At 35.9% G+C, this 24849-nt stretch overlaps 1 protein-coding gene across 1 annotated transcript; it reads right to left on the reverse strand.

Moving 5' to 3' along the window:
* Positions 1 to 15983: 15983 nt before the first annotated feature.
* LOC129870414 (dirigent protein 22-like) lies at positions 15984 to 16843 on the reverse strand. The gene has a single exon (XM_055945199.1). It carries the CDS (start codon positions 16815 to 16817, stop codon positions 16245 to 16247), a length of 573 nt encoding a protein of 190 aa, XP_055801174.1. The 5' UTR covers positions 16818 to 16843; the 3' UTR covers positions 15984 to 16244.
* Positions 16844 to 24849: the final 8006 nt, after the last annotated feature.

The following is a 24849-nucleotide window of genomic DNA, read 5'->3' on the forward strand; positions in this document are numbered from 1 at the left end:
TAAAGAATCACCTATGGGAGTATCTATGCGCATAGGCTCAAGCAAAGGATCACACAACACATCTAGAGGAGTAACATAATAGGCAAACACATACAAGTAGGTAGACACCAGATCAAATAATGCATATGCAGGCTAATGAGAGATGGAGATCATACCTGTGATAATGCAATCCAAAGCCTCTGCCTCTAGCCTCCCTAGAAAATCATACATGTGGCATCAACCTCAACCACTCGACCTGCCTGATTGAGGACCACCTCGAGCATCCTAGACCATCTTTACTGCCTTGAACACTACCTCTGGTAGACTGAATAGGATACCAAGGGCTTAAACCTACTGACAATATTGGTCGTGTCGTCTACGATGACTGGCCATAGCGTACTCCCTAGAAAAGTGGTCTATCATGCCAAATGCATAACACGGCCCACCAAATACACGCCTCTAAGATAGTTCGACTGAACCTGAATGGCCACCACGACCTAAAGACCCAAAATGTGTCCCCAAGAAGACAGAATCAGAGCCTGAACCATCTACTTTCACGACCTAAGCCTAGGTCCTAGATATGACATGGCGAATGAGAAACCCGAAAGTATCTCAAACAAGCCTCTTAGCATTCTTTTAACCTTTCATAGGTAATGACGATAAATAAATAAGCAGAAATTATAATAGTAAATATTCAACATACATATGTCCAACAATACCTCTAACTTTTAGATTTAACGGTGCAAAGACAAGTCCCTAGCTCACCCTCAATTATAATAGAAGAAATTCCATAGTAAAAGATCTCAATATATCATAACCTAGAAATATAAAAGAGTATTTTTCTTGAAATATGGGAACTCACCAAAAGTAGTCTTCAAATGAAATCTCAACTAGCCACATGGAGGAGAACGAGGAGGAGCATTTGTCCCTACATGGTGATATATGTAGGCAAAAGAGTATGCATTACTACATTGAATGTACTAAGTATGTAAGCATGCATGAACATTAAGGAAACATTAAAACATTTATGTAATATGAAATATAATGCAATGCATGCATAATCAATCATATAGATATCTTTTAAGACATTCATTTTATGGGAAAATGACCATAACCGACATTTAAGTCCATACGAGCTATTACATGGAATTCAACATAACTCTCTATGTTGGCTAGGGAGACTACTTGCCGGGTATAACTCCATCAACTTCATTTATTTCTTTAACTTTAATTTAAGGGCTTTTATGGATCCATTAGCCTAAGCCTATATGGACTTCTATGTTGGCACAGAGTTAATGAGACAAGGGGTTGCTACTAGGATTCTCTTACCGAATTCCACCTCAATGACCCATTCGGTGCTCAGTCAATCTCATGGAATAGTTTAATACTTCAAAATATTCATAGCATATAGCTTGAGAATTCAAAATATCATATTCAGTGGAATAGCTCATTAAAACATTTAGTAATTCAAATATGCAAGAATTATCCTTATTGCATAAAGAATCCATTGTTCATATCATTTCATTATTCTTTTATTTTATAAGACTCCCTTTTTATTATAGACATTGCTTTCTTAAATATTCATTTTGAGTCAAAGCTTTCAAGTCAAACTTCATTAAAAATATAGTAAAACTAGGTGGGTTCAAATTACTTCAACTTGCAAACATGTATGTAAATAAATATGTATAAATACTTTGAAATCCATTAATTAAAAATCATGCTTTAAACAACCCATCATGAATTTCAAGGACCTTTAAAGAGATAAATAGAGAAATTACTTGCAAACCATCAATCCATACATATAAAATAATGTTGCATCAAAATAGATCAATAATCATTAGTTTAACCATGATTCATGCTATTAAGTAAAAATAAGAATTATCCATAAGAAAATATTAATTGAAATCTAGAGACTTAATTAAAAGAGTTTTTGGACTACATGGGTGAAAGAACCTATGGATAAATATCCACATAACTTAGAGTAAAACTTAAAGAAAATAAACATAATTTATCATATAATTAAAATAATTTATACATGAGAGTGGAAGGAATACTCTCATTGAAGACTTACATACCTGGAATCCGAAGCATTACTTAGAATCTAAGGACTTAATGAATACACTTGAATCCTAGCCTTTTCTCCTTGTCGGAGCATTTTGTGTACTATCCGGAGTATATCAATCACCAAAATAGTATTTCTACACTACTAAGACCTAAAACTATGTTTTGAGAATGAGTAAAGAAGTGTATAGAGAGAAGAGTTGCTTGAGAAATCTTGATGAATAAAATGATGAATTCAGGTGAGTATTTATAGATGTGAAAGAGAGACCTAACAATAATTAAAATAATTATAAAGAAAAATTTGAAAATTTAATGGAAGATTGTGATGTCATGGGTGATGTCAAATAGAGGACTATTGATATCATGAATGATGTCAAATCTATCTAGATCCTTCCATGGTTTGTGAGATGAACTTTCTTTTAACGGAAAACCCTTTTTCGAAACTGCGTTTGGACAAGATACTTCCTCATTAGGATTTGGTGTCTTCAAATGAATTGTTGCTCTAGAAGTCTAATTTCATGTAGTTCAAGAATTAACTGATTTGGAGAATCCTACAGTGAGATATGATTTTGCTTCTACAAATACTTCATTTCGTCACAGCACCCTGTCTTACAATAATTAATTTATTTGACCTACTTAACCTCTGAAACGTAACATATGGTCCGTACAAAAGTTGTAGGTAATGATATTGGGGTTATTCATAAATTTGAATCACCTAATTTGGACCATCGTACGAAAAGTTATACCCAAAATACAAAAGTTGTATTATTTTCATCGAGAATTGGAACATCATATACAACGTTTTTAGGGAATGTTACATTATCTCCCCCTTGGGAAAATTCATCCTCGAATAATGAAAGACTTAGGTTGAGTAGAGAAGAGTGTAAACCAACAACCCATCATTAATGTAATAGTATACTTTAAAACATCATTCGAAACATATTTTATAATTTTGCAAGCATATGACAAGAAAAGTTGAAATGCAAGGATTTCAAGTATTTGAGCAAGGACAACTTAATACCTTGGTTTTGGGTAGAGATAAAAAGATGAGGGTATCGCTTAATCATATACGCTTCGGCTTCCCATGTTGCACTTTCTATTTATTGATTCCTCCAAAGGACTTTAACAGATGCAACTTCTTTGTTCCTCAATCTCTTAACTTATCGGTCCAAAATTTCATCAGGAACTTCTTCATAGGTCAAGTTTTCTTCAATATTCACTACCCCCATAGGTACAATGGAACTAGGATCACCCACATATTTTTTCAATATAGACACATGGAACACTGAATGAACCATGTCCATTTCCAAGGGTAATTCCAACTCATATGCAATCTTGCCAACACGTCTCACGATTCTATAAGGCCCTATATACCTAGGGCTCAATTTCCCTTTCTTACCAAACTGAACCACTCCCTTCATGGGTGAAACCTTTAGATACACCCAATCATCCACATGAAACTCAAGATCCCTTCTTCTAGTGTCGGAATAGGAATTTTGACTACTTTGAGCCGTCTTCAACCTTTCTCTAATGATCTTCACCTTCTCTAAAGAATTAAGTACCAAATCAGGGCCCAACAAGGTCATCTCACCTACTTTGAACCAACCAACCAGTGATCTACATCTTCTCCCATATAAAGCCTCAAATGGTGTCATCTCAATACTTGAGTGGTAACTATTATTATAGGCAAACTCGATGAGTGGTAGGTAATCATCCCAATTTCCTTTAAAATCCAACACACAATCCCTTAACATATCCTCTAGTGTTTGAATCGTCCTTTTAGCTTGCCCATCCATTTGAGGATGGAATGCGATGCTTAATTTTACCTTAGTACCGAGGCCCTTTTGAAATGATCTCCAAAAGTGAGAAGTGAATTGGGTACCACGATCTGAAATAATGGATAATGGCAGACCATGCAACCTCACCAACTCCCGTATATATAACTTGGCATAGTCTTCTGCACTATAGGAAGTCTTAACTGGTAGGATGTGAGCTGACTTAGTCATTCTATCAATAATTACCCAAATAGAATCATGATGTTTTAAGGTAAGAGGCAAACCCACTACAAAATCCATATTCACATCTTCCCACTTCCAAATAGGGATTTCAATGTCTTGGGATAGGCCACCCGGCCTTTGATGGTAGGCCTTCCCCTGTTGGCAATTTGGACATCTGGATACGAACCTTGCTATGTCCTTCTTCATTCCACCCCACCAATAGAACTCTTTTAAGTCTCAATACATTTTCGTCGAACCTGGATGAATAAAGTATGTAGAATTATAAGCCTCCATCAAGATCAAACTCCTTAGGCCATCAACATCCGGAACACATAGCCAACCTTGGTAGTATAGTACCCCATCTCCCCCTTGGGAAAAAACTCTATATTTGTTTCCTTTACCAACTTCTTTAACTCGATAAACGTCGGGTCAAGATCTTGCTTTGATTTAACATCTACTTCCAAAGAGGATTTGGACCTATTTTGAACAACCATACCACCATTATTAGTACCACACAACTTTACCCCTAATCTAGCCAATTGGTGAACATCTTTGACCAACTCCCTCTTTTCTTCATCCACATGGGTCACACTCCCCATAGACACTCTACTAAGTGCATCGGCAACCACATTGGCTTTACCCGGATGATAGTGCACACTCATGTTATAATCCTTAAGGATTTCTAGCCACATCCTTTGCCTTAAATTAAGGTCCTTTTGGGTGAACACATATTGAAGACTTTTATGATCAATATACACATCCACATGCACCCCATAGAGGTAGTGCCTCCAATTCTTCAGAGCAAAAACAACGGCCGCTAATTTAAGGTCATGGATAGGGTAGTTACGCTCATGCACCTTTAATTGTCTAGAAGAATAGGCTATGACCTTGCTATTTTACATTAAAACACAACTTAAACCAATCTTTGAAGCATCACAATAAACTACAAACCCTTCTAATCTTTTCGGGAGAGTCAAAATAGAAGTAGAGATAAGTCGATCTTTCAAGTTCTGGTAACTCTTCTCACACTCATCCGTCCATATGAATTTAGCTTACTTTTGGGTAAATTTTGTCATAGGAGATGAGATGAAAGAAAAACCTTTGAAGAACCTTCTATAGTACCCGGCTAGACCCAAGAAGTTCCAAATGTCTAAAGAAGACAACGATCTAGGCCAATTCTTGACTTCCTCTGTTTTCTTAGGATCAACTTTGATCCCATCACCAGACACTACAAGACCAAGAAATGTCACCTCCTTCAACCAAAATTCACACTTACTAAATTTTGCAAATAATTGCCTATCCCTCAATATTTGAAGTACAACTCTTTAGTGATTCTTGTGTTCTTTCTCACCTCGAGAGTAAATCAAAATATCATCAATGAAAACTACCATAAAAGTATCAAGGTAAGGTTTGAACACCCAATTCATCAAGTCCATAAATGTCGCCGGTGCGTTCGTCAACCCAAAACTCATCACCAAAAACTCAAAATGACCATACCTTATTCGGAAGGCCATTTTAGGAATGTCACACTCCCTCACCTATAGTTGGTGATAGCTAGACCGAAGTTCGATCTTAGAGAAGTGACTTGCCTCTTGTAATTGATCAAACAAGTCATTTATTCTAGGGAGTGGGTACTTGTTCTTAATGGTTATCTTATTTAATTGTCGGTAGTCTATGCACATTCAAAGTGACCCATCCTTCTTTCTCACAAATAACACCGAGAGCACCCCATGGAGAAATACTTGGTCTTATGAACCCCTTTTCTAACAAGTCCTTTAATTATTCCTTCAACTCTTTCAATTTTGTTGGGGCCATTCGGTAATGAGGAATAGAGATAGGTTGGGTATCGAGGAGGAGATCGATACTAAAATTAACTTCCCTTTTGGGAGGGACACCAGAAAGGTCATTGGGAAAGACATCGAGGAACTCATTGACTATGAGAACCGACTCAAGAGGAGGAATTTCAGAGTTGACATCCCTAACCCTCACAATATGGTAAATACAACCCTTAGAAATCATTTTTCGGGCCTTAAGATAAGAAATGAACTTATCCTTCACCACCAAATCACAACCCTCCTATTCAATAACGGACTTATTTGGAAATTAGAACTTAACTTGACGAGTCCTACAATCTATAGAAGCATAAGATGTATGTAAACAATCCATCCCAAGATTGACATCGAAGTCTACCATGTAAAGCTCAATGAGATCACACGGAATAGCTTTATGTAAGATAGACACGGGACAGCCCCTATAGACCTTTCTAGCAATAACCAATTCACCCACGGAGGTAGACACAAAATAGGGCTCTAATAATATTTCGAGTAACACATCAAACCTATTAGCAAGGAATGGAGTAACAAACGATAAATTTGCACCCGGATTTAATAGCGCATACACATCAAAAGCAAAGACCTTCAACATACCAATGATGACATTGGGTGTATCTTCAACCTTTTATCTCCCATGCAAGGCATAAAAGTGGTTGGTGCATTGGACACCTCCTTGGGCTTGTTGACCATGAGAAAATTGGCCTTGAGGCCTACCGCCACCATCTCTACAATCCTTATCATGGTGGCCCAGCTTGCCACACTTAAAGCATGCATTGGAGCCGGCTAAGCATTCCTCTTTGTGAGTCCTTCCAGACTTCCTACATGCGGGGAAAGTTTGACCAGCAATATTCTCTCTTGGAACCATTAGTTTACCACCCTTATCTTTGTTGAACCTTGGAGGAGGAGTATTAGTGGAGCTTTGTCCCACAAACCGTTTCCCACCTTGGCCTTTGCCATCGTTACCATAACCGGATATTTGAGGGTTAAACTCTCCACCATCCACTCTAACCTTATTGAACCCCCTTGATCTCTCTCTCAGCTTTTCTTCTTCAATTTGTTCTGCATAAGTCATTAGCTGAGAGATGTCCATCTCTTTGATCAACATGGCTATTTTGCACTCCTTGGAAACCAAGCTTAAGACATCTGAAATAAACTTGCTCATCCTAGCCTTGGGTCAGAGACTATGAAGGGAGCATACTTTGACAACTTAGTTAATTTGAGAGCATACTCCCTCACACTCATACTCCCTTTACGGAGGTTGATGAAATCTTAGATTTTGGCCTCCCTTAGCTCCAATGGGAAAAAGCAGTCTAGGAAGGCCCCTTTGAACTCTTCCCATCCTATTGTCCCTATTTGCCCATCCTTCTCAACAATCCATTATTCGTACCACACCCAAGCTACTCCTTTGAGTTGATAGGCTACTAGCTCGGCCTTATCATTCTGTGGCACACCCATGATAGCCACAATCTGATACACCTCATCAATGAACTCCATAGGGTCCTCATCAAATTTAGAACCATCGAGATTGGGCAGATTCATCCTTTGGAAATCCTAAATCTTAGAGGCCAAATTTGGTAGTTGGGGATGAGGAACACCGTGATGCCCTTGGTTAGATATGACTTAAGTCAAAAATATAATGATATTGTGAAACTCGGCATAGGTTACCCCTTCCTCATGATGTGGGGCATTGGGATTCGGAGAAGCTTGTTCCTCATTGTCAACCCTTGCTCTTGGAGATGCTCTTCCACGGATTATTATCTAGAGAATACGAAATGGGTCATTAGTTAAAGGAAATCTTAGGACACTCTAAAACACGACATAAATTTAAAAGAAGTGAAAACTTTCCTAAACGCCTCACAGTCTCCTATTCATAATTGTGGAGCGTTTTACAACCATGAATAAGACCCTATTTGATGCGGTATGTTGGACTCCAAGGACCATTCAAAATCTTGGGCTCTAATACCAAGTTATTCATGACCTAAGCCTAGGGCCTAGACGTGACACGGCGAATGAGGAAATTGAAAGTACCTCAAACAAGCCTCTTAGCATTCTTTTAACTTTTCATAGGTAATGAAGATAAATGACCAAGCGGAAATTATAATAGTAAATATTCCACTTATATATGTCCAACAATACCTCTAACTTTTAGATTTAACAGGGCTAAGACAAGTATCTCGCTCACCCTCAATCATAATAGAAGAAATTCCATAGTAAAAGATCTCACTATATCATAACCTAGAAATATAAAGGAGTATTATTCTCAAAATATGGGAACTTACCAAAAGTAGCCTTCAAAAGAAATCTCAATTAGCCACATGGAGAAGAATGAGGAGGAGCACTGGTCCCTACATGGTGATATCATGTAGGCAAAAGAGTATGCGTTAGTACTTTGAATGTACTAAGTATGTAAGGATGCATGAATATTGAGAACACATTAAAACATTTATGTAATATGGAACATAATGTAATGCATGCATAATAAATCATATAGATATCCTTTAAAATATTCATTTTGTGGGAAAATGACTATAACCGACATTTAATATCATGCGAGCTATTACATGAAATCTAATATAACCCCCTATGTTAGCCGGAGAGACTACTTGTCGAGTAGAACTCCGTCAACTTCATTCATTTCTTTAACTTTAACTTTAAGGGCTTTCATTGATCCATTAGCCTAAGCCTATAAGGGCTCCTATGTTGGCACATAGTTAATGAGACAAGGGGTTTCTACTAGGATTTCCTTACCGAATCCCACCTCAATGCCCCATTCGGTGCTCAGTCAATCCCATGGAATAGTTTAATACTTTAAAATATTCATAGCATATAGCTTGAGAATTCAAAATATCATATTCGGTGGAATAGCTCATTAAAACATTTAGTAATTCAAATATGCAAGAATTATCCTTATTGCATAAAGAATCCATCGTTCATATCATTTCATCATTCTTTTATTTCATAAGACTCCCTTTTTATTATAGACATTGCTTTCTTAAATATTCATTTTGAGTCAAAGCTTTCAAGTCAAACTTCATTGAAAATATAGTAAAACTAAGTAGGTTCAAATCACTTCAACTTGCAAACATGTATGTAAATAAATATGCATAAATACTTTGAAATCCATTAATTAAAAATCATGCTTTAAACAATCCATCATGAATTTCAAGGACCTTTAAAGAGATAAATAGAGAAATTACTTGCAAACCATCAATCCATACATATAAAATAATGTTGCATCAAAATAGATCAATAATCATTAGTTTAACCATGATTCATGCTATTAAGTAAAAATAAGAATTATCCATAAGAAAATATTAATTGAAATCTAGAGACTTAATTAAAAGAGTTTTTGGACTACATGGGTGAAAGAACCTATGGATAAATATCCACATAACTTAGAGTAAAACTTAAAAAAAATAAACATAATTTATCATATAATAAAAATAATTTAGACATGAGAGTGGAAGGAATACTCTCATTGAAGACTTACATACCTGGAATCCGAAGCATTACTTAGAATCTAAGGACTTAATGAATACACTTGAATCCTAGCCTTTTCTCCTTGTCGGAGTATTTTGTGTACTATCCGGAGTATATCAATCACCAAAATAGTATTTCTACACTACTAAGACCTAAAACTATGTTTTGAGAATGAGTAAAGAAGTGTATAGAGAGAAGAGTTGCTTGAGAAATCTTGATGAATAAAATGATGAATTCAGGTAAGTATTTATAGGTGTGAAAGAGGGACCTAACAATAATTAAAATAATTATAAAGAAAAATTTGAAAATTTAATGGAAGATTGTGATGTAATGGGTGATATCAAATAGAGGACTATTGATGTAATGAATGATGTCAAATGTATCTAGATCTTTCCATAGTTTGTGAGATGAACTTTCTTTTAATGGAAAACCCTTTTTCGGAACTGCGTTTGGACAAGATAACTTCCTCATTAGGATTTGGTGTCTTCATATGAATTTTTTTTATCTAAAAGTCTAATTTCATATCGTTTAAGAATTAACTGATTTGGAGAATCCTACAGTGAGATATGAGTTTTCTTCTATAAATACTCTATTTCGTCACAGTACCTTATCTTACAATAATTAATTTATTTTACCTACTTAACCTGTGAAACTTAACATATGGTCTTACAAAAATTGTAGGTAATGATGTTGGGTTATTCATAAATTTGAATTACCTAATTTGGACCATCCTACGAAAAGTTATGCCCAAAATATAGAAGTTGTATTATTTTTATCGAGAATTGAAACATCATATACAATGTTTTAGGGGATGTTACATCTCCACACTAACACCTGCAGAAGTGCAACCATCTTTAAGCTGAAGAGTTGCCTAAACAGGCTTGGTGGGCTGAAATTATTATAAATAACCTCTGTTTGGAACTACCCTACCACGGGATTGAGACCCACTAAAACCACCACAATGATGGGGCATCTTATCGTTGCCTCTATAGGCCTCACAACAGATCCCCTCGATGGTGCGTGCATGATCAACTATCTATAGAATAAAACAGCCTGACGTCACCGTCTTCTCTGTAGATATCCTAAGTGGGATTGAGAACCCTCTAAACAATCTGCGCACCATCTCATGCTCCATCAGCATAAGCATAGCCGCTTGTCTAGCTAACTCATGAAGTCATGTCTCATACTTAGCAGTTGATAAAGATCCCTAAGTCAAGTCTATGAACTCATCCCATAACTGCTCTCTCAAGCTGTGAGGTAGATAATTCTCCAAGAAAGCCTCAAAGAACTGAGCCCATGTCATCAGAGATGAACCGGCTGTCCTACATTGGAGTTAAGACCTCCACCACTTCTTTGTTGACCCATCTCGTATGAAGGCGATATAATCAACCCCGTGAGTCTCTACTAAATCGAGGTTATGAAACCTCTCCTAGCAATAAATAAAAAAACTTATGGAAATCCTCGCCCACCTAAAATCCTAGGAGGTCCAATCTAATAGATCCCCTAAGTATCTTCTGTACCACAGAAGACATGACTTGTTTGGGTTTCATAGGTGGAGCAAAACTAGGATTGGGATGGATTACTAAGAAAGGTTCCACAGTAGCAGGATGTGCCCCTGGACACCCTGTGCACCTGCCTGGGATGGAGTCAGAGCCTCGTCTAGGACCTGAGGTCTATCTGAAGTGCTAGGCAGAGTATTTTCCTGGGACATACCCTCCATGAAGATGAGGATCCATGCTAGTGTATCCTAAAGTACTGGCATGGAAACAAAACCTGGCGAAGGCTGGGTTGTCCCCATACCATCTGGTTGATGCGGATCATGCTCACCCTCTATCTCGGGCTATTGTGACAGTGCCTGCTCCTGATCTCTAGTTGGTGCTTTAGCTCGCGCTTTACCTTGATCTCTAAGTCAACCTCGGCCTAGACCCCTATCTAGGGCCTTACCTACTGATGTAGAAGGCTCTAGAGCTCCCACAGACGATCTCATCCTAGGCATCTGAGAAAGAATGAAACAAGAAAACCTTCAGAAGTTGCTAAAGTCAAGACGGCACAATAAAGGAAAAAATAAAGAAAGTTTTCCTAAGAATGACCTATAGCCTCCCGCAGATAGGATACGGATGTCATCGTACCGATCCGCGAGACTCTAATAGAAACTTGCTCATGTACTGGTGAAACTAAAGCTCTAATACAACTCAGTCAAGACCCGCTGTTGGACCATGAGGGCGCCTACTACACCTTCAAGTAGACAAGCCTAAAATCCCTACTGACATACGTGAGGAAGACAACAATTCAATAAAGTAATAATAATAAAGTACATAAGATAGGAATAATCAATCCAAGAAATGGGTCGTATCATAAATCTATTAGACAATACACAATGTACAAAAGAGGTCCAGATGTAATCAAAAAGGAAAAACTGACACAGACGAAAATTCCGGACCTGGTGTCACCTGTACAGGAGTTACTAAGTATTAAAAGTTATATATATAAGATATCTGACTTGTCAAATACAAAATATACAAATCAATACAAAATAAGGAAAGCAGCAAACCTCTGGACGCTGGTAACTCACCACGATCCAAGTCTATGATAGTTGAGGGAGATCCAATGCTCACGGTGGGTTAGAAAAAGAAACAAAAGTGCAGCATGAGTACTAAAAAATACCGAGTAATCAGCAGGCATCATAAGTCGAACGAGCTTAGAAATATAATATACATATATAAAAGAGTAAGATAGTACTACAACTACAAGCTAGTAGTTTCGTAAATCAGAAATATGCTCGAACATAGATAAAATCACACAAATATCAAAAAGAGGGCACCCAAGTACACGAAAAAGCATAATCACGTAATAAGACAAGATAATGCAATGTAGTGGTCATATGCTTAAAAGTAAAAACTCAGAGGAACCCCTGAGCAGCCCAAAATGAAACCTCAGACTGATCAATAGTGAATCAATAACTAGGAGATTTATCAACGGGCCGCCCAAAATGATACCTCAAACTTATCAACATGTGAAATGATAAAATGTACCCCAGACAAACTTCAATGGGCAGCCCGGAATGGTGTGTCATACTAATCAATAGTATCCAATATTGCAATACCTAGCTATGCAACTAAATATTTTTCGTGTCATTCAAGTCAAACATGTTTCAAGAATTTCCCAAGCTAACCGAATAAATTCCATTTTTATGACATCATTCCAACATAGTATATGAATCTTACCCCATGGATCCCAACAAGTAGAAAATACATAGCAAAACCACGTGAATAGGGATTTAAGCTCAAGACCCATTCACATTACTAAAGTAAAGTCATGCCGCTAACACAAGTAATTTATGTGAATGCAACTCACTAGAAAATCAACAATTCACACCACCATACACATCATACCAGAATTGGGTAAACACCCATCTTAGAGAAGCAATACTAACTTGGAACTCTAGCCAGTCCAAGTCCTAGGCTTCGGGCCCAACAAGTACAAATAAAGCGATAGATCCAAAAACAACACAAAGGCACCCAACAACTCAAAATACTCAAAAATCACATAAGAACTAGGTTTCATATCACCTAAAAGTATACTAAGGAAATAAAATTGTCGAGCAATCCAAGGATCAACCTAAGCTAAGGCTTGACAGTTAAAGACTAAACTAAAATTCCCGTATATGACCATTTCAATACTAAAGATCATACAATCCTATAGTCATTACCTACAATCCCTTCTAACAAACATACTACTCATATATATGTACATAAAACTGATCCAAGTCTAAAGAAGAGACCGTAACCTACCTCAAGGCTGAAACCTCACCCAAATCTCTAATTCGAAGTTCTTTCATTCCGTAGAGTGTCCGAATGGTACAATGCTATCAAATTAGCAGAGAAAAAATCAAAATAAAAAATAGATATTCATATTAAAATTAATGAATTGAGAATCGAAAATGGGCTAAAATCAGACCTTTGGACCAGTGCACAAAATCACAAAAATGACTTTGTAACAAGTTTCCAATGAGCTCAAGGAACATGTACTCCAAAAATGGGCATTATCCGAGCTAGATGCGTCCCAAAATAGTCCCACCATTAAAGGAGTTCAAAAGGATCAAAAACTGAAGTTTAAGGAGAAATTGATGGGAATTACTATGAGAAACGAAAGATTCAATGACTCTGGAATGTGCCCACACGAATTTATAACACCCTCCAATAAGAATCACCAAATTTGGCCAAGAATTCCTCTCAAAATTGAAGTTTTGCGAAGTTAAGAATGAGGGATTACATGCTGAAAACGGGTTTTAATACTTAGCATAGCTCTGTGAACGCAGAGGTTAGTCAACTAATCCTCCACAAATGCAAAGGCTAGCCTACGAACGTGATGCCCATGCCTAGTGCTCTCTGCGACATGGAGCTCATCTCGCGAATGCGGAGAAAGAATAATCAACCCTTCGTGAATGTAGCCTAAGTCCCGCGATTGCAGAGAACAAAAGTGAGTTGCACTAGCAGCTTTGCAACAACATTTCACCAAGGAAGAAAAGTTACCCAATGGTGTCGACAAAAATAAACCATGCTACCCTATTGGAAATGACAATCCAAACTCAATGGAGTTGATGAAATGACCAACGGAGGTCGTCTTTTCAAAATATTGACCAAAGTCAACACTTATAACGAAAAGCCTAACAAAATGCTAAAAGTTACAAACTCATCCAGAAGCCTCAAGATTCAAACCAAAGGTTGTTCTAGATCAACTTGGCATTTTGGAGCTAACTGCACTGAAGGAATTTCAATCCAAGTACGTTTATCAAGAATGTTGATCAAAGTCAAACTTTGGCAAAAACTTCAAAATGAAATGCCTAATCGCACAAACTCAAAATGATAGCTCCGAATCCCGAACTGTTCATCATACAAGACCAAAATGACCCCTTCGAAGCTGATGGAGCTATCATAATTTTCATCCTACATCAGAATATCAGAATGTTGACTAAAGCTAACCCTTTCAAGCCTTAGGCCTCAAAAATGGCAAAGCTCATTCAAAACTCACCCGAACTCCTCGGAAGCGTGCCACTCGTCCCAACACCTCACAAATGCTACATAAAAGCTACGGAAATGGGTAAAATATTAAAAGCACGCAAAAATACGAAAATAATCTTGAGGGTCATTACATATTTATATACACTTGGTTTGGTTAGTTTTGTTATTTTTTGCTTAAAATCAAAATTAAACAATTTTTCTTACTTTAAAATTAAAAAACAAAATCAATCAAATAAAAAAGTGTCGAACTTTTTCTTTGATTTGATTCAATGTTTTTTTTGGTTTTATTTTCAGTTTTCTACGAACACTCCTAGTAAGAGTGGTGTTTTATGGAAGATGAGCCTGTTTGAATGGATTTTTTTCAAATAACTTATAAGTTGAAAACTGATTATAAGTTTAAAAAAAATAAGTAGGTGTAGTCCAATTTATTTATTTATTTAATTTATTAAGCTACTTAAAATAAGTTCATTCAAACAAACAAAATTATTTATTAGAGCTTATTTTAAGCACAAAATAATTTTAAGTTAGCCAATTAAACACTCGAAAAAATCTGAAAACAGCTTATAAGTAACTTATAAGCCAATCCAAATGGGCTCTTTAAGTCATTGAAGATAAAAAGTAAAATTAAACGACATTGAAAAGGATTCATCTTTTAATTTAACCTTTTAAAACTTATCATTTTAAAAAAGAATTTAGGGCAAAGAATAACTAACATATGTCTTTATTTTAAAGATATCACTCTAATAAGTACTTTAACAATAAAAAATAGTGAAGTTTCCCATAATTCATATAAGAAAAAATTCAGTAATACTATCATTTCTTACAAGGAGTAGAACTTAATGTTTTTAGCATAATTTGAAGAGGGAGTGTTTTGTTTATTTTAAAGGGGTTTTAGTGGTAGAAAACGTTAGAGGAGGGTGGATAATTAAAAGAATAAAGCTAGAATGAGGGATTGGGGGAGTTACCAAGTAATAAGACACGCGTGTCCAAAAAGTAAATTTATTCTTTAGGGAGAATTACTTTGGAGAGGAAAAATACTCCCAATTTATATTGATTCACTTTCGTTAATCTAAAAGGAACGTATTTTATTATTTAAAATAACAAATTAACTTTAAAATGTTCATTTTACTAGCAAGAGTTAGAGTTGTTTGCTCGCTGGTTAGAGTTATGTATATATTAGTAATATAGAAATTAGTTATAAGTGAATCTATGCAAATATTAGTTAATCAGAGCTTAATTATTCATATATTAATTATACATATATTAATGATTCTATCTTCTATCGTGTATAAAATAGTATATGAATTTCCACATCATTTATGCATATAGTAGTTAGCGTGTTTCTAAATTCTCAATCAAACATCATATTAATTTTAAACATTAATAACTTATTTCATATTTATCTACCAAACGTCGTATAAATTATACATAAATTAATACATGTATAATTTATTTTTTATCCAGTTACCAAACTATCCCTTAGTAAAATAATTTATAACCACACAAACATCTATCACTTATTTTAAATTACAAATTAATTTCAAAAGTCTTTCTTTTTAAAAAACATTTCACGTTAAGTCAAATTACATCATATAAATAGGATGAAAGAAGTATTAATTTTAAACGGAAAATATTCAACCCTTTTATTTTTGTTAAGGATATTGTAGTCTTTTCAACTTCGTTACAAAGTATACATATAGAAACTTCATTTTCCTACTTTCAAAGTGTGAAATGCCTCTTCCTAGAATAATCCTTAAAGTTAGATGCCAAATACAAATGAGCCACATAAAAGTACTATTTGTTTTCAATACTCAATGAAAAAAGACGCACGCCAACACAACAGACAAAAATAGTGTCACAAAAAAGGCAAAAAATCAATAATGGAAGACAGAGACATTGTACTCCACAACAGCATCACCAGTCTTGAAATCGAAAGTATGAGTCTTAGCCTGAACGTAACCACGAGAAAACCGGAAAAGGCCACTTCCTCCGACGATGGGCATCTCCCGGACGACGGACATCACCGAGTTCCGTCCCAAAATACTTAAGCTACTCCCATTATACTTTCCTTCAACAAAAGCAAAGTTGAGAACCATCAATAAACCAATATCATTGAGTGAAGCTTGTGCATAGATCCCTTGTGCTCTTCCAACAATTTTGGAATTTGGTTCTGGTCCAACTGTTAAAGGGTCATCGATCATTGCCATTAAGCCAAATCCAGTGGCCGACCGGTTGGTCATAGCGGCTTCCGCTATTTTCACGGCTGTTGGGTTTTTTCCACTGACTATGTCATGGAAGTAGAAGTGAAGATGGCTAAGTTTCTCTCTCTTTAGACCCATTGCTTTCTTCGATAATCTTCTTGAGAATTCATGACAGTTTCCATGGGTAAGGATTGAAAGGAGAACAACGAGGAATATAGGGGAAGAAAGTTTGCAAGGTTTGCCCATGGTTTTAGTGCAACTTCACAATTTCACGTTATAATTTTTCGGAGCTTGTTAGGTAGTATTATATATAGTGGAGGAGTACCAAGCTATAGTCTTGTACTTCCTCTAGCTTTTTCAACACTCATCAAAAAACCAGTAAACACAAGATGTAATTTACTAAACCAGTAAATACAGGATGTAATTTACTATGTTAAGCATATTTAATAAAGGTAGATTAATTTTTTTCCTTAAATATTATGCATACATATTGCTTTAATGTTAAAACTATAGTTGAAAATGATGGTCAACTTTTAGTCTCAAATTTCTAAAATGATAATTATTTTGGGATGATATTTTTGAGCTAAAATGATAGTTAAAATACGACGGATGGAAAAAGAAATAAAAACTCTAGAAACACTCTCTCAAAAATGGCCAACCCTAAACCCTAAATACAACCATCATCTACCTCGAAACAAGTCTGAAATAATCTAAAAACCCTGAGCTTTTCCTTTTTGAAGTATCTTGGCTTGTTCTTGGTCTAGAACAAATGCAAAATTACAATAATCAACAAACAATAGCCTAAAAATATTATACTCAAATTCTTACCCTTGGCTAATTTTATGACCATACCACAACTAGGATTTGTCCCACCATTAATTCATGTCAAAAAATCTCTCCTAAGATAATCACAATAGATTCTAGCAAGAATAAATTGATTTATATGTTATGGGAGTAATTAACTTACCTTTACTGAAGGAATTGGTAGAAATTGAAGAAAATAGCCTAAGTCGCCTCTTTCTATTCAAGAACGAACTTGTAGATATGAATTTGCGACTGGCTCGCTATAGCAGGTTGCATGGAGACAGAAACTCAGAATTTCTTCCCCAAACCTCCATTTTGCAACACACCGTCCAATATTGATATTCTAAAATAACATTTTCACGCCAAGTTCGATATCAGAAGTTCTACTCACCGGAATTCACTTACGAATAGCTCTATGGACTCCTTATTGCCTTAACTACTAGAAATTATAGGTCACAATTAGACATTAAGCCCAATACAATTTCGGATTGCCCCTAGACCTCACATTACTCAGATTTTGTTTGAGACTGACCTAACCTGAAAATTTTTAAGTTACTACGCAAAAAAAATTTAGCCTCAATCTTTTCACTATTGGCTTTTCCATAACAGCCGAAGGGGACGTTACACAGGTGTAAAAAGGAAGAAGGATAAATCAGATCCTTCCAAATTTGTAAAGGTCTTAAAGATTTGATAAAATGTAAAGATTTTACTTGTTTCAATAAATAAATACCTTAAGTTATTTTAGCCACAAATTGCTATAAAATTAGTCTGGAATTAAAGTTGTGAATTTCTAAAAATGTGTAATATCTGCTATTAAAAATTATATGTATCCTTATCCGGATTATGGTTTTAAAATAAAGATTTCCAATTACCTTTAAAACAACGTTTTTGATTTCCTAAGAATTAAGTGATGATTCTTTTCATTTTTCAATATAATTGTGACGTTAGAAAGGATTTTATGACGTTCAAAATACATCTCAACAAGCATATTTAGAATAAAAATGTGACCACAATTTCACATGAAAACTCTACAAAATGCGAAACCTCCCCCCCCCCCCCCAAATAACCACTACTCAAAATCTGGCAAAAATCATTGAGACGGTGTCGCATTTTTTGTCAAAATCGACGAAAAAGCAATGCAGTCACTTTTATCAATTATTTCCTCAACGCTTTCCAAAAAGCACGGACTGTCGTCACTACTGAATGACACAGCCGGTTGCTTTTAGGTTTTTATTTTTAATGTTTTTTGGAAAAAGTGACGGACAACTCTCTTTTTTCTTTTTTAATTTTTCCAGAATAGCAACGTTGTCCATCGTTTTATTCCTCATATTGAAGATCAATGAAGAACAAAGAGACAAACTATGCATCCTTGTTCGTCGCTTTTCTGGAAATTTTATTTTAAAAAATTACAGAAAAGTGTCTGACTAAAAGATCTTATCCGTCGCTTTTTCAAAAATATTTTTGAGAGTTTCTGCTGCCCACCTGCACAAAACATCCAATCCAATTCAGCCCATTTATAAAATTCTAACAACAAATACAATACACAAAACTTATAATAACAATCTTAATTAAACATTCAAAAACACAAAAATCTTAATTTAAAGATTTATAAAGTCTTTCAAAGTTAGTACAAAAAATATAAAAATGTTCACTAATTAAAAGGGGTGGTAGCTAAGGGGTGGACTCTATGTATTCTTCATCTTCATCATTCTCCGTTCATCATAGAAGTGGACTCTATTGAAGAACAGAACACATAATTAGACCGACGAGCAAGGTTGAGCACTTGTTCTTTGATTTGCTCGATGTTTTCGTTCATGCTTTTTCATTAGCAGCTCTTCTTGCCTCGGACTTTGCCAATGCACATGTAAGTTTAGAGATTTGGTGCGACGTAACAGCTATTTGAACACCATTAATTGTCTCGACTTGGCATGATGATCCAATACCTTGTAGACCAGATTGAAGTCATCGTACATCATTTCGAGATTTCATCCCATAAATTCTTCCTTTGTGTCCCTCCTACCACCTTTTTAGTCCAAATTTGAGTGGAATCTTCAAGCGTGAGCTGGACCAATTCGTCCATCTCACGCACGTGCCGCTCATACTCTCTCTGCATATTAAAAATAAAAATTATCATCATATAATATATATATATATATATATATATATATGTATTATTTATTTTAAATAACTTACATAAGATCATTTGTCCCTTTACTCCACCCACTTTCGGATCCGACTCATTAATCTTTTTTTTTCACATAAGTCCTCTTGAAAAATTCACTACGAAGCGGAACGTGCCCCAACTCTTTTTCCTATAAATAAGAATACATTTTTAGATCATAAAATCAAATAATATTTAATCAACTAATAATTTATATAAATAAAAAATTAAAATTTAGAAATTTACCATCTCCCTCGAGATTGTTTCAACACACTTTGCACCTCCGGTGTGCTACGAGCCACCCTTAAGATTGCCTCTAGCTTTTTTGGCTTTCTCAGACAAAGCCTTGAATTCATCAGTATCCCAATACCGACATAAGTTGTCAAAGACATGTGGTAATATCCAACTCCAGGTGTCTTAGACTTTCGGGCTTTCTTTAGCCAGCTAGACCGCTTGCTTTCCTCTCAAATGTGCTCGCAATGACTATATTGTACTTTGACTGTCAAGTATACATAGTATGAAAAAAGAGTAAATATCGTTCGATAATTAATAAAGTAAAACATACTAAAAAAACATTAAACTTAATTAAAAATATATAACTAAACATATATATACCTTAAATTCATTAAACATCATCTATTGTATTATGTTTGGAATCTCGTGCCAAGAGTGGTAGGCCTCCATATAAAGCCTTCTAATACTCTCCTGTAGAACCCTAGAAGCATCATTCGATGGATGCAACCTACAACATATAATAAACATGTTAGTTCATGAATAATATATAAATGTAGAAGAAATGAATAAAATAAGAAAATTAATAGATAACAAAACAAACTTATGATGATCCATCAGACTCAATCATAACTCTACCAAGCCTTTCCTTTTGCCCAGGTGCTAACTCAGGTGTATACTGCTTCTCGGATGTAGAAGCATGAGAATCTTAATGTGATACTCCAATATATACATAACCTTGAGTCGATGGAAGAGTATCAGCCATAGCATCTGACTCAATACTAGTATCTCTAAGAATCAGGTGAGATAGATGAGGAGATGCATCTATGGGAGATAGAATTATAGGAGATGGAACTGTGGGAAATAATAAAGGTTGTGCTCGAGGTTAAACCTCCGTAGGTAGGAATGTTGTGACACCCCGGAAAATTTTTCGCGAAGAATCAAACATTTCTTCACGTGTGGGTAGACTCAGACCGGAGGACTTGTAATTCTACATATGAGTTAGGATTAATTCCTAAGTATTTGAAGTGTTTTAGATGTGTTTAGGGGTCATAAGAGATCTCTAACACCAAGTCGAGTCCAAAGAACTCCAATCGATTAAGTTTTCGGACGAGTTAGTATAAGGGTCAACTTCAAACGACCATATCTCCTAGTATATAAATAACTGGGTGGACCACGACCTACCAAATTAAAGGTCTTTGAGTCTTCTTTCCAACGCCACCAACATTGCAATTTTTGGAGTTCGGAGTCAAAAGTTATGTCCATTTTACTACGAACTAGCACTGCAGGAATATTCAGGCCTGGGCGAAATATAGGCTTGGCGCGACGCACCACTATAGCACCAGAAAACAGCCTCAGTAGTTTGATCCTTGGCGCGACGTGCCACTATTAGATGTGCAGGGTTTTAGGCCTATTTTGGCTTGGCGCTGCAGTGGCGCGACGCGCCACTATAGCGCCAACAAGATTTTTTGCCCAATTTTCAGATTTTTGAAGAGGGGCAACTTGGACTTTTTTCCAAATTATATATACACCATTCTTGGATGTTTTTGGACCATTTTTCAGTCCTCTCTCTCTCTCTAAAAAGCCCTAAATATTTTTCCCTCTCTTCTTCTTCTCCAAATCCATCTCCAACAAAGGGTGCCTTCAAGAGTTTCAAGGATTCAAGTCTTCCATTGAAGACCTAACATCAAGTTCCTTCAAAGTATTCAAACAAGGTATGTAAGGCTAACCTAAAATATGGATTTAGTTCTTCCATATGCCCATATATGTGTAGGATAGAAGTTGTGAAAGAGTTGAACCTTCTAAGAAGGTTTTCTTGAAAGTTTTCCTAAACTATGGAATGTTTTTAAGTACTATTAGTTGATTGATGTTTTTAATGACTTGAGTTACTAAATAGTTATCTTTCATATTTTTGGCTACAAATGTATCTTTGTATATAGATTTATAGGTATTGACGATATTCTTGAGTTGAGTTTTGTTGAGAGTATGGGTCCATGTTTCATTCACATGAACTCAAGATGAGATTTCTTGTCCTAAATGTCTTGAGGTTGAGATAGATAGTTGTGTGTATATATGTATTGATTGGAATGAAAAGAATGAATTGGTTAGTTAAGAATGTCCCTTTTTGCTTCTATAAAATGAACATAGGACAAAAATAAGGATTTTGGAGTAGATGTTTGATGATTGATGTGATGATGATACTTGACAATGATGTGATGATAATGTTTGATTATGATGTAAATGATAATATATGATGATGATGTGATGATGATGTTTTGGTGATGATGTGAGTGATGATGTGAATGGTGCTTATTTAATATATGTAGAATGGTTGACGAAGAGGTATATTGATGAGAATGTTATGTGATGAAGTGGATTGGAGTCTAATGTGAGTTTGTGGTATGTGATGTGCATAATTTGAGTTGATTAGAGTCTTAGGAATGCTTTGAAAATAAATGATCTTTTGAGAAGGAGCTTTAAATAAATTAATTGTGAACCTTTTTGCATAAACTACTTATACACTATTTTGAGTCTAAAGAATTATTAGTTTTATCTTTGATTTAGAAAAGAGTTTAAGTATGAGTTGAGTAAGAGGAGCCTTTAAATGAGTTGAGTATTTTTACATTAAAGTATTTATTTTGAGTTTGAGTTGAGGAGTTGAAATTATATTTTGATGTACATAACATTTTCTACATTCATTGAGTCGAGATTGTATAAATTTTAAAGAGAAGAGTTTGATGATTTGAGATGAGTTGATTTGAAAGAAGGTCCAATGAGACTTGTCATTATGAGTTAATTGAGTTGAAATGAGAACAGAGTTGATGAGGTGGCAATGTTCCACATGAAACTAGCCGTGAGGGCTTGTTTGAGATGATTGAAGGAGTTTTATGAGCATGGAGTCATGGGAGGAGTATCGAGCACCGAATTGAGCAAGAATACAGTCCATACTCGAACCCAATACCTGTGTTGACAAACGTAGGGGGGATTGAACCGTTAAGTCGGATGCTTCCCCGAGAGATTTGTCCTGACATTATAGAACTTGGTTGGATTGGATCCATGAGGTTCGTCATTCATGCCCTGGCAAGGTATGAACGGGCGTGGCAATGACGTCGTTTCATTGTACCTTCACTGGCTAATAAGTGTTGGTTGTCGGTTAAGAGAAACTCCCATTTAGGTCTTGATAGTACTTTGAGTCAGTTGAGTTGAGTGAGTCGCTATATGTTTATGAGTTAGTCCGGTCTACACAATTTCTTGTTAGACTTAGGACACTTGAGTGAGTTGTTACATATTTATTGAGTTGAGTCCTTTGAGTTGAATTGTAAAACGTTGCATAATTTAATTTGTATATTTACTGAGTTGAGTCCTTTGAGCTGATTGTATTAGTTGAATGTTAAGTAGATTGTATACGGTTGGATTGGAGTAGATGAATATGTGATTGGAATGAATGGAATGGTATGTGACTAGATTGGATTTGATTATTGAGTTAATTGTTGAGTTGAGTGTATATAATCGGATTGTACATGATTGAAAGGGATCGAATTGTAAATGAGTTGATTGAATGGTATTGTGTATGATTGGATTGGACTGTATGGTATATGATTGATCTTTGTCTAAAAATGTATTATTACTTTAGACTTATGACGCCTTGTTGAGTCTCTCTTATCTTTTCAATTTGAGATATTTGGACCGCTGCTATTCTTCCTTGAGGTATGTTCATTCTGCCATTTTACATACCAGTACATTCCACGTACTGACGCCATTTGGCCTGCATCGTTTCATGATGCAGAGACAGGTTTGAGAGATCGTCAATAGGAGCATCATTGGGGATCTATTCGCACTCAGCGTGGTGGTGAGTCCTCCCCTACATTCGGAGGACACCATCTGTGTATTCTTGCATCGAGTTAGCCCTTTTTATTTTGATTCGAGGTAGCCATGAACATGTCATTGGCACCAATTAGGTAGTAGTGATAGAGGCTTCATAGACTAGATAGTGATGAGTCGATCGAGTTATTCTTGTCAAACTATTTATAAGGACAAATATTAGAGTTGAATTTGTTGGCCCATGGCCTTTATTCTTTGAGTTAAGCTGAGGTTTGAGTTGCCCATTGAATATTCTCTTTATTCTTTTGTCTTCCGCTGATCGAATGAATGAACGGATGAGTGATCAGGCTATGTGGTTCGCTTGGGAGCCAGAAATGGTTTCTGAGTGCCGGTTACGTCTAGGGTACCCTCCGGGGCGTGACAAACATGGTATCAGAGCACAGAGTTCAAGTGTCCTAGGGAGTCTATGAAGCCGTGTCTAGTAGAGTCTTGCTTATGGGTGTGTTGTGCACCACACTTATAATCAGGAGGCTATAGGACATTAAGAATTGTTTCCCTTCTTTCATATTCTAGATTCGTGCGATAGAGTTTAACTCTATAAATATTCCCTTCTAATTCGTGCGTTGCTCAAATCCATTTGACTACCCCTCATACTCAAGGTAGTTGAAATGGTAGATATGAGATTCTTGTTGATGAGTTAAGATAAAGTCTTGAGGAAGTGAAGAGACTACACAAGGCTTGGGAGGAGCCGATTGTTATACTTAACTTTATTGATCTGGGAAGAATGTACTCTATTTTATAATTGATCGTGCGTTGAGCCAGAGCGAGTTGTATCCTAGAATCTTATCTCTAAATCTTGATTCAAATGTTATCTTTGAGAGGGAGGTTATGTCTCTAAGTGATTAGTATCGCCATTCGATGGAGTGTGATTTGAGGAAAAGGTGAGTTATGATTCATCGGATGATTCGAGAGTTAGAAAGAGGGAGTTGGAGGAGTAGAGCTCAAATAGTGAGAATGATGGTTGATTGAGGCCGGTAACTAGGGTGAAATATCTATAAGGTGAGTAACGAGGTGTAGAGAATGATTGTGATAGTGCTAATTTTAAGGCTTGATTCAGTAGGCTTGACATGACATATGCAGGAGATTAAGATATTAACTTGTGAGGAGTATGCGTCATGAAAGGAGGGGTATGTGACCCTCAAATGTAAGTAGTGAGTTGAGGCTAAGTCATTTGGTAAGAAGAGGGTTAGGATGTGTATA

The sequence above is a fragment of the Solanum dulcamara genome, chromosome 10 (assembly GCF_947179165.1).
Source record: "Solanum dulcamara chromosome 10, daSolDulc1.2, whole genome shotgun sequence".
NCBI lineage: Eukaryota > Viridiplantae > Streptophyta > Magnoliopsida > Solanales > Solanaceae > Solanum > Solanum dulcamara.